Source organism: Sander lucioperca, chromosome 14 (assembly GCF_008315115.2).
Source record: "Sander lucioperca isolate FBNREF2018 chromosome 14, SLUC_FBN_1.2, whole genome shotgun sequence".
NCBI lineage: Eukaryota > Metazoa > Chordata > Actinopteri > Perciformes > Percidae > Sander > Sander lucioperca.
The window spans coordinates 30,911,736-30,922,908 of NC_050186.1; the positions used below are offsets into that span (position 1 = coordinate 30,911,736).

The window sequence follows — 11,173 nt, forward strand, 5'->3', positions numbered from 1 at the left end:
TCTATCATTTGCCTTTACACACTTAGTAGGGGTGGTACGGTTCATGAAAAAACATCCGAACCGCTCGGTTCGCATGTCTCGGTTCGAAGCGTGTGTGCGTCGCACGGTTCGTCAGTACACTGTTAATGTGCACTAACCACTTACTGCCGTAGTGCCCACTTTCGACACCTTTGTTAAAACACTTACTGGAAACGACCATAGACAGTATATAAACGACGAGGGGGATGAGCGTGACGAACGCAACACATGGCAGCTGATTGGCCGAACGCGTCACGTGGTTCTTGCTGCTCCCGAATTTCAAAACGGACTCTAATGCCGTCTCGTTCTGAATACGATCTCGTATTTTACGAAAACAGTTCACCGAAAAGTGTTTCTGAAAACATTTTAAGCGAGAAATAGGCCATACAGTTGCTGAATCTGTCTGTTTTTTTTGATCGACAAAGGTCAGTTTAAAAGATTTTCGTCCGATTTTGAGAGGCGCCGAGCCGACCGCTCCTCAGGTGGAGTGTGGAGTGCTGCAGGTCACGTCACATGCAGAAATGGTAAGTGGGAGAGATGAGGAAGGCTGCCCGGAGTTGGAGGATGTGCTAGCGTCATATATAGTCTGGTGTGTGGGAACATTTTGGATTTCATGTTACCTATGATGACAGCGGAAATAAAACAACAGATAGAACTGCCACTGTGTGCGTGTATTGTGCAACATGCATTCAATATGCTAATTTTAGCTATATAGCATATGCTGAAGTATATTTCTGGAGTGTTAAAGATTAAAAGAAAAAATAACAAGAACCGTACAGAACCGAAAACCGTGACCCTAAAACCGTGATACGAACCGAACCGTGGATTTTGTGAACCGTACCACCCCTAACACTAAATATTTTGTGAAAGCACCACAACATCATTGCGGTATTGATATCGAGGTATTTGGTCAAAAATATCGTGATATTTGATTTTCTCCATATCGCCCAGCCCTACCATAAATTACAGTAGCCTATCACGGCTACTATTTTTTTTGTTGTTGTTGTGCTATTTCAAAGTGTCAGTGGTGGTTCTGTTAGGCTACAACAGCTGGCACGGAAGGCTAGTTAGGAAAACAATCTCAAATATGATTCTTGTTTTTCATTAAGAGTCTGTGTTTAAAAAAAAAAAAAGAAATTAAATAAAAAAAAAACGTTAAATCACGACGGGACAAATGTAGGCTACTAGCCACTTTTTTGCTCCCTGAGGGAAGATGCCTCCTGCCAGAAAACCTGTTCTGTAAGATTATGAGATTATCAGATTGAATTCAAACAAACTCCAGGTTTTACGTGTACAACTTAGAGTTAATGTCGTTTCTAACCATGTAACGCTAAAGAAATAAAAAAAAATAAACGTAAAACTTACCTCTGACACACAGTAACGACATGGCAAAGCGGTTCCAGCGACACTCCAGTAGTTTCACAGTTTGTAGAGCAGGCTGTCAGCGGAGATTTACTCTCTCCTGTATCATTGTAACCGTCAAATTACTTTTCAAATCGCCGATAAGCTCCAACTCGATGTTTACAGGTGGTTTTCTGATTCTGGACTCGGGGCAAGAGCAGCAGCCCCCCGCCACGACCACGCCATTGTTAAAACTCTCATCACAGGTTTTCAGACTGACAAACAACCTGAGGGCACGGAGAGAGAGAGAGAAAGAGAGAGACAGGGGAAAGGCGGGGTCGAGGCACCTGTTACTGGCGTCTGAGGTGTCCAATCAAAACACAGTACCGCACTGGAGGGCAGAGCCGCTTAAAATAAATCCGACCAATCACTGTGAGGGACAGGTTAGAAGAAGAAACAGGTGACGCACACATCCTGAGCAGACCACACACCTGTAACTATTTATAAGAGTGCCATTTTGAGCCGTTTCATAGCTGTAAGTCATATGTTTAGGTAGATAGATAGATAGATATTGTATTGTCATTGTGCTCAGAGTACAATGACAATTTGTTCAGCAGCTCTTTCAGTAGTGTGCATAAATAATTGAATAAATAGAACAAAGTTAAGTAAACAGAACACAAACAAAGGCAACCAGTAAAAATATGAATACAAGCAAAATATACAACTTATCTTAAAAAGTAATATATATATATATATATATATATATATATATATATATATATATATATATATATATTATTTAAATAGTAAAACACAAGTGTTTAAACAGTGACCTTTAACAAAAAATAAATACAAAAAATAAATGAATAAATAATATGTTTAATTGTTACTTTACTTAAAAAATGTAATTATAGTTGTCTCCATTCATTTACAATGTAATGTTAGACAACATGTATTCTTAATTGAATGTGATGTGAATGGACAATTACAATTGTTATGTCTTGGACTTCTCCTTTTGTATTTGCAACATACAACATTACTGATTTCTTAGTTTCTTAATTCTCTTTTATTTCTCATGTATGGTTGTTTTAATGCATTACAGTATTTTATATATTTTATTTATTTTTATTTTTTTTTAATTCCATTTTATTTGGCTATATAGTTGCTGCATAGCCTACTATTAAAAATGATTTAGCATAATTTGCTGAAGTGTCAGGTCAGGTGAGGTTTATAAACCCTTTTATCACAAAGAGCTTTACAATAAAGCAGTGTCTTTTGAACAGCCGTGCCATTAGGGATACCAAACATATTAAATTCAATTTGATAAATCTGAATATGGTCTTCACCATACGACCGTGGCAGAGCTAAGACAAAACCAACAGCACCACCATGTGTTTTAGTGAGTCATTGCATTGGGTCCTGAAACATTTATTTAATCACTTAAAGTAAATGCTTGTTGTTTCATTGAACGTGTTACATTGTAGGCGAAGGTGCATCTCCCTCACCTGTCGACCAGTGACCATGTAGGCCTATTCTGTTTTATTCCGTTTGCCAGGATTCTTTTGTGTCTTCTTATTTTGATAGCTAGTTTTATCATCACTGAGCCTGTACTTGGTTAGGACCTGTCTGTCTTTGTAAATGCTGGGTAACTTTAGGGTACAGTACTAGGTAACAAATCCTTATCCTTATATCACTTATAGGCCAACATATTAGGGGAAGGTTTTCATGTTTTGGCTTCAGAATATCTTGAATACAGACCTATACTGGGCAAAAAAGTACCAAACAAATAAATAATTAAGAAAATGTTTGTATTATTATTATTATTATTATTATTATTATTAGGCCTAGTAGTAGTAGTAGTAGTAGTAAGTTAGTATTAACCGTTGCAGATAACATTGTCGTGCTAGCGGAACCATAGCCGTTCGGTTATTGCAGCCCGAGTTTTTCACCGCTGCACCACTGATGTAACTTTCATTTCCTGATTGGTAAGGGGTCATTATCAGAACAGTTTGTGTAGAGTCCAGTCTACGGAGCTGAACCGTCTTTTCACAATCACTGAAACTAATGAGATGATGTTACGAACGCTGTGTCGGACCGGCGGGGCCCTCCTTCAGGTAAATAGCATATCCGGTTTGTTAGCATGTCTGTGCCAACATTCTGAGAGTTCTCTCCCAGCCGTCGGTGACGTGGGTGTCATTCAGCGTGCATCAGAGTGTTAATAATCCACGAAATGTCACTCTTCATCCTGATAATAGTGCCAATAGTGATAATAGTGATAATAGATAGTGCCAATTTAACAAGAGTTGACCACCGACTGACATGCTAACTATTCAATAGAAAGTAGAGAGATAGTAGAACATGTACCAATATGACATGTAAAACCTCACACTGTTAACCTAACTTTATACATAATATATATGACGACAAACATGCAAGGATACATACATACATACTGCATCTTTAAAGTAATAAAATATATATATACATTATACATAGAGCAAAATCCATTATGACATGTAAAACCTTTACACTGTTAACCTAACTTTATACATAATATATGACGACAAACATGCAAGGATACATAAATACATACTGCATCTTTAAAGTAATAATAATAATTAAAAAAAAAAGAGCAAAATAAAAAATCAAAAACAGTAACTTTACAATACTAAAAGTGAGCAGAAGCAAACATATTTTACACAAGTCAACAAACTTGAAAGTGGTTCACTTCTCAATTACTATTTTTTATTATTATTATTATTATTATTATTATTATTATATTAGAGGTGGAATGATTGCCCAAGTATCATTTATAAAGCAACTACAATTACCATGTAATAAAAGATATGTGTATGTTTTGGCGTAACGTGGATGCTTCGCACACATCTTTATTTGCTGCATGAATGAATGAATTGTTTATTTTTGTGTCTGGCCGCTTACACAGCCCGTCCCTTATTATAGGATTATTCAGACACATTTTAAATAAACACTGTTCTAGTGCTGACACTAACAAATTATATACATAAACAAAACAAACAGATACATGAAGAGTAAATACAGGTAGGGTACTAACATAAAGTTAACATGTCAACAGAAAACCCTTTCAGACCAAAATAAATTCTAGTAGAAGTTGTTGTTTAAATACAAAATAAACTGCATGTTGTTGTAAAATCAATATCTTATTTTATTTATTTATTTATTCATTTTATTTGTTAGGGACCATGTACAATTTTTCACATAAATGTTGCCATTTGATGCATTGTACTAGAGTTAGTCACAGGCTAATTTACATCGGCAGTCCCTAGGCAGGGCACAATTTAAATCCAACAGTAAAAACATGACAACACATAACAAAACAACAAAACAGATCACAAATCCTACATCAATATAATGCACATTGTGACACACGCACGCACACACACACACACACACGCACACACACCTGTTCTGCAGCATGTTGAAAAACCAAAAAATAAAAGAAATAATAGTTAAAAAAGCAGGATGTTAATTGGTTTTTAAATAATGTTTTAATCGAAGTTTGGGGTTTCTGACTGTTAAATGGGCTGCACATACCATATACAGATGTCAGCTATGGCTCTTGGAAATTGTTAGGGGCATTTTGCACAGTTTTCTGACTTTCTATAGACTAAAATTGATTCATCAAAATAGAATGATGATCAGTCGCAGCCCTGTCCATTTTCGTTATGGACAAGTGACCGTTGCAGCAAGGATTTGGGTTTGAAAAGCATCTTTTGAGGATACTTTTTCAAATTGGAAATTCATTCACCAAGCTAAAGTTCTACAATCTGATGGCATTTGTTTTCTTTTTCTTGACCGTGTGTCTCTGTAGCAAACCCAGCGGGCCGCGCCCAGGTTGTGGGTTACACCCGCCCAGCAGCGATGGGCGTCCAGCCTGCCCATGAACACCGTGGTCCTGTTTGTGCCCCAGCAGGAAGCCTGGGTGGTGGAGAGAATGGGTCGCTTCCACCGGATCCTAGAGCCGGTATTAACCCTAATCACTAATGTCATGATATGTGTGATAAAAACCAAAAGCTCAACATCCCACTTTTCTCTTTTAGGGTCTAAACTTCCTCATACCCATACTTGACAGAGTGCGCTACGTGCAGAGTCTCAAAGAGATAGTCATTGATGTGCCGGAGCAGTCTGCAGTATCTCTAGGTACGGGATCAATAACGTGTTCAATTCTAAGTGTGACATAAGTTCCTTAGACAGACGGTATATTTAAAATGACATGATTGCTTTTACAGATAATGTAACACTACAGATTGATGGAGTGCTTTACTTAAGGATCCTAGACCCTTTTAAGGTATGCTGTTAAGAAACTGCTTCACGCTGGAATGATTGGTCTTCTCACTTGTGTTGTTATACTTTGATCAAAAGTAATATCATTTGTTTATCTTTTTGACCCGTTCTGTCTGTTCCCAGGCCAGTTACGGTGTCGAGGAGCCAGAATATGCCGTGACACAGTTGGCGCAGACCACCATGCGTTCAGAATTAGGCAAACTCACACTGGACAAAGTGTTCAGGGTAATGACAAACTACTGCTGTAGCCTTGTAATGAAAGGTGTCACAAGCACATCTGATGTTGATGCATTTTTTTTTTTTTTTGTTTACATTTTTTATTTTATTTTTTCCAAGGAAAGGGAGTCCCTCAATTCCAACATCGTCCACTCCATCAACCAAGCTTCGGATGAGTGGGGGATCCGTTGCCTCCGTTATGAAATCAAAGATATACACGTTCCACCTCGTGTCAAAGAGTCCATGCAGATGCAGGTGGGGCAAATAGAACCAATATATCGTTGACAGCCTTAAGGCAGCTACGCACCGGGCCGACGGCCGACCGTTGGCAGAAAAGGCAGTTGGACTGATCAGTCTCCCCGAGTTGGTCAAAAAAGTGCCTCGGAACACACCAAAGCGACGAGACGTAATACGTCTCCATAACAGCAGGCGGCGCTAATCTGTATTGTCGCCCAAAAAAATGAAAACCGGCAGCTGATTGGACGAACGCGTCACGTGGGTCTGGCTGCTGCTTCCGGAGTTTGGATTTTTCAACGGGCCATTAATGGCGACTGATTCAGAATACGATCTTGTATTGTACTAAAATAGTTCACCGATACGTGTTTCTGAAAACATTTTAAGTGAGAAATAGGCCATGCAGTTGCTGAATCTGTCTTCATTTCAGATCGACAAAGGTCAGTAAAAGATTTTCATCAGATTTTGAGAGGCTTAGTCACGGTCATCCTGCTCGCCATTTCCGGGTGATTCCCGACTGCCCTGTCTCCACCTGAGCATGTAAGGTCGGCCAAAATGAAGGCCGACAGCTCCTCCAACGGACGACGGCACGGAACACACCGAACAGACTCGGGTCACTGACCTCGCCAGACTGTCCAACGGACGATTGTCAGCCCGGTGTGTAGCTGCCTTTAAGCGTTCATTATACTCGCCATTCCCGACCTGTCGCGTGACGTCATGGGCACGCCGTAACTGTGTCGCGACACAAGTTGCAGTCTTCTCCTGAACAGAGGTAAGGCTACCGACTTTGCTATTTCTACGGACTAGAAGAAAAAGGTAAACAATGGCAGAACTGGCAGCAGCATTGACGTCAACGTCAACAGTGGCTAAGATGATATTGGAGTCAATGGATGAGGAAGAGCAGCTGCTTTTTGAGCCTGCTTGCAAAGAAGCGAAGAAAAGGAAGGTGGGATGTTCGTCCTTTGAAACGCTTCTGAAAGCTTGCCCTCAAACTCGTCCATGCTTCCTGTTTCCGCTTTGTCGTGCGCCGCTGAAAAAAAATGGAGTATATCCCGGCGCGCCAGCGAGATTGACGTAATTTTGACGTCACATTGTTGCGCGACAGATCGGGAACGGCGACTGTAAAAAGGCCTTTAGTCTGATTTAGATCACTGTAGACATCCAAGAACCTCACCTCTCATCCGTTTTTATTCCTGCTAACTGAGTTTTCTCTCATGTCAACGCATGTGTGTAATCAAGGGGTTTTAAACTCAAATACCTTCAGCAGCAAATGCAATTTTTTTTTTAAATCTTCTAAGTCTGTCAGAAACATTTAGTTTTTTGTACGGAGCTTCCAGGAGGTCTTGTTTTGACTGTAGTAAGCAGAGAATAAAATTCAGGATTTTACTGGTGAGATTCTGGCCAAGCTAGAGAGCTTGTATTAATGGCAGAAAATGTTTTAACAGACTTTTTAAAAAAAAAAATTTATTCCACTCTGTAGGTGGAGGCGGAGCGTAAGAAGAGAGCCACGGTATTGGACTCCGAAGGGATGAGGGAAGCAGCCATTAATGTCGCCGAGGGTCAGAAACGAGCTCAGATTCTGGCCTCGGAGGGTGAAAAAGCAGAGCAGATCAATAAAGCGGCTGGTGGGTGCACTTAGGGGCCATCCACACGGAGACGCTTTTTGGTGCAAACTCACGTTTAGCATCGTTTGGGCCCGTCGTCCACACGAATCCAGTAACCTGGTCCCAGGGTGAAAAAATTCGACAATTTATCAACTAGCTAGCTAATCTGTCTGCTTATCAACTCCTTGAACGGATTATAGTAACTTTTAGCACGGCTTATTGTAGAAAGGCTACTGCAAGAAAAACGTGTAGATTATCAAAAAGACATTGGATCATTGATGTTTGTTTGACTGTCGATGTTAGCTAGTTAGCAGAGCTAATTTTAGCTCTGCCAGCTAGCGCGCTGCAATCATGTCCGATGGCAGACAGAATTGCAAAATAAAAAGCAATCCAACAGCACATTATACAATGTAAACAAAGACACGTTTTCTTGCGGAGGCCTTTATAAAATGAGCAGTGGTGAAAGTTATTATAGTCCATGGATGTATTAAGAGAACGTTAGTCTAGCTAGTCATGTTATGATGGGAAGTGAAGATGCTCTTCTTCTCCGTTTTTTGGTGAATTTCTGTAGCAGAAACAGCGCCGCCTATAGGCCCGGAATATGAAGTAGCCTGTTGAGTCATTTACAAGTGGATCCGTTTGGACGTAACTATTCTTGAAACGAATCCAGGGAAGACGGGTAAAAAAGAGATCGTTTTGGTGCGTGTGGACGTGGCCTTAGAGTCCCAGTTTAATTGTTTTATCCCTGCCGTTTTGAACGCTGCCTCATTGCTTAAAGGGAGGCAGCTTGTTTTCTCCTGTTTATCTGCTGCTCCTTGTTATGTTTTAAGTTGAGGTTGTAGGGCTAAATAAACTGAAATCACAGATGAGGACAAGTTTTACGTCACTGATCGATTACTGTGTTCCCTCCAGGTGAGGCCCAAGCAGTTCTGGCCAGAGCAGAGGCAAAAGCTAAGGCTATCTGTATGCTGTCAGATGCTCTGACCCAGCAGGTGAAGAGATGTTTTTTTTTTTATAGAGATTCCCACGATCGCAGTCTTATTCATGGAAGTTCATTTTGATTCTTTTTTTTAATCACGCATCGTACAGAACGGAGATGCGGCAGCCTCGCTGAGTGTAGCCGAGCAGTATGTGTCTGCTTTCTCCAAACTCGCCAAAGAGTCCAACACCATCCTCCTGCCCTCTAATACTGGGGACATTAGCGGAATGATCACCCAGGTATGTACACGTGTACGCATCATTATTTGTATTCCTGTTCAGAGCAGGGTGACCGTTTATAAAATTGTTCTTGAATTTTTTAAAGTTGCACAGGGTTTCCGGGGGGGTCTTAAATAGTCTCTAAAATTTCAAAATTAAACTTTTAGGCATAAAAAGATGGAAATTTGCTCAAGTATTGTGTTCTAGTTGTTAAATAATGTTAAACAGATCTCAATTTTCCTACGTCCAACGCTACCTCCAATGCTCTTATACTTCATGTAACACATAACTATATACTGATTTGATTACAGCAAAGACAACATTGGCAGTATTGACGGCAAAATAGGCTACAGAATATTTTGTTCTGTATTGACAGGTGCAATATTTGAAAATCGATTATTAATATTAATATTTTTAAATTACATTTATATCTTATCAAACATGAAAATGTCATTTATAAAATGTATTTGTGTCAAAATGTCATATTTTCGTATTCTATTTTGAATGGAAACGCGTTTTCGGCGCGGCTCGAGCCGAACCTGAGACGTGCGTGTCACGCAGGCAGTGTACAAGCTCTAACCTGTTAACATGGGAGCCGAAATAAAAACGGACACGCCACGCAGCTGACACGCTCACGCCACGCAGCCAGTGTATAGGAGCCCTAAAATTTGACGTGGTGAAACTCCGTTATAGCCGTCTTCAAACACGACATTAATGGTTCTCTTCCTGTCTCTCTGCACTCAGGCCATGACCATTTACAGCACGATGGCAAAGAAGGGTCCAAAAGTACCAGAAGCGGCGCAGCTGAAGAGTGAAGACCATGCGAACCAATCATCTCAATAGCAGAGGACTCGGCGAATGAACTCAAAGCAGTAAAACGTCACAGAAGCAGAAAACAGTTTATGTTTCAGTTACGGGGGGACTCCAAGGCATCGCTGTGTGATGATCACATACCCCTCTACTGACCGGACAGGAAAACTATCACCTTTACAAACTCCTGGGATGTTTTTCCTCGGAGTCTTGGGGGGAAAAAAAACACATTTTTCTGTAGGATTTTTAATCTTCGCTGTATATTTATGTTCAGATATTGTCCGATTGGAAAGTTAACACCAGCCTTCGGCCAAATATACTCACACCAGTGACTTTGGCAGGCTGACAAAATGGAGAAATTGGATGAGGTTTTGGGATTTATCAGCTACTGTGGACAGTGGATGCAGAAGTAAGCCCTGAGTGTTGTGCAGGATATGATTTATAAGTCATTTGTGGGCAATTTCTGTTGTGCATCAGATCTGTTGCGTGTGGTTTGTATTTTTGCATAAACCTTATTAGAATTGGATGTAACGGTTTTTAATTTTACCGCTCTACTTCAAAATGTAAGTGAAACACACAATTATTTTTGAATGTTTTCTCCTTTTGCAGCCTGTTTTTCAGGGCTGGCCAACATCTGCTTTGTTACGGCTTGTTTACAGACATCAGCGACAATTCTTCAACTGTCCTCAGCTTCATTGGGACCAGCAACTTTGTTGCTACATGTGACGCCACAAAATGGTGAAAGATTCCCCAAAGTGTAGTTAATTCACAACTTGTTTGATTGAAACATCTCCCTGAAAAGCTAATCCAGTATTTATTTAGGAATATTTTCTGATATTATTCATTATAAACTATTCCTTCTCGATAACTAGTTAGTATACAAAGACGTCCCTCAGAACAAATGTCCCTGCCATCTTCATATTAGTATTCACCTCGTATGTCTTATTCAATTTCATGGTTCTCTGCAAAGACGGCAAGTTTGTCATGTCATAGGCTTCACTGGTGTTTACAGGTTTATAATAAATAATGCAAAAATTACATTTGTGTCATTTGAGACTGGAAGTAAAGAGACTGCAGTAAGTTTATGACTTGGTGAAATGAGAAGTTGTAAAGCACTTGTTTGGAAATATACAATTATGTTGGATATGTGTAAAAAAAAAATGAATGTGGAACAACTGCAACTCAATGTAATGTTTTGGAAAACCTTGACTGTTGATGAAAAAAAACTCCCAGTAGGATTTGAAAAAGGATGTTAAAGTTGAACTCCATGTTTTGGGTCACTGTTTGCCATCAAATAAAAAAAATAAATACATGGGTTCACTTGGTCTGGGTGTCAATAAATAGACATTAAAGGTGCACTATGAGTTCCTGCATGGTCACTTCTGTTGACGTTCCAAGTAAATTCCCAAAAAAAACATAGCAAGCTCGCC

General features: G+C 39.8%; 2 protein-coding genes across 18 annotated transcripts in view; one reads left to right on the forward strand and one right to left on the reverse strand.

Annotated features, from left to right (window-relative positions):
• The window catches only part of LOC116045139 (protein unc-13 homolog B), an 85,552-nt gene extending 83,889 nt beyond the window's left edge, over positions 1–1,663 (reverse strand). For 9 of the 16 annotated variants that reach the window (XM_035991237.1, XM_035991225.1, XM_035991224.1 and 6 more), the window contains exon 1: positions 1,384–1,661. In XM_035991237.1, the coding sequence (XP_035847130.1) occupies positions 1,384–1,405 (22 nt within the window). In that variant the 5' untranslated portion in view covers positions 1,406–1,661. Of the gene's footprint in view, positions 1–1,383 lie in introns of all 16 variants that reach the window. The other 7 variants (XM_035991238.1, XM_031292660.2, XM_035991233.1 and 4 more) reach the window with 3 other exon arrangements.
• Positions 1,664–1,872: 209 nt separating this feature from the next.
• Positions 1,873–11,063, forward strand: LOC116045147 (stomatin-like protein 2, mitochondrial). Of its 2 annotated transcripts, none has more exons than XM_031292670.2 (11): positions 1,873–1,883; positions 3,363–3,473; positions 5,210–5,362; positions 5,439–5,538; positions 5,628–5,686; positions 5,806–5,907; positions 6,019–6,153; positions 7,613–7,757; positions 8,649–8,728; positions 8,826–8,954; positions 9,678–11,063. In XM_031292670.2, exons 2-11 carry the CDS (start codon positions 3,429–3,431, stop codon positions 9,774–9,776), a joined length of 1,047 nt encoding a protein of 348 aa, XP_031148530.1. In that variant the 5' UTR covers positions 1,873–1,883; positions 3,363–3,428; the 3' UTR covers positions 9,777–11,063. The 2 variants fall into 2 exon arrangements, 1 of the variants encoding a protein (XP_031148530.1); XR_004894975.1 differs by lacking the exon at positions 1,873–1,883 and having other exon boundaries at positions 3,247–3,473; positions 9,678–9,926; positions 9,971–11,063.
• Positions 11,064–11,173: the final 110 nt, after the last annotated feature.

Coding starts and splice junctions, on each gene's coding strand:
- LOC116045147 (XM_031292670.2), top strand. CDS start 3,429: ATGATGTTACGAACGCTGTGTCGGACCGGCGGGGCCCTCCTTCAG. Junction 3,474..5,209: donor CCGGCGGGGCCCTCCTTCAG/GTAAATAGCATA, acceptor GTGTCTCTGTAG/CAAACCCAGCGGGCCGCGCC. Junction 5,687..5,805: donor GGATCCTAGACCCTTTTAAG/GTATGCTGTTAA, acceptor GTCTGTTCCCAG/GCCAGTTACGGTGTCGAGGA.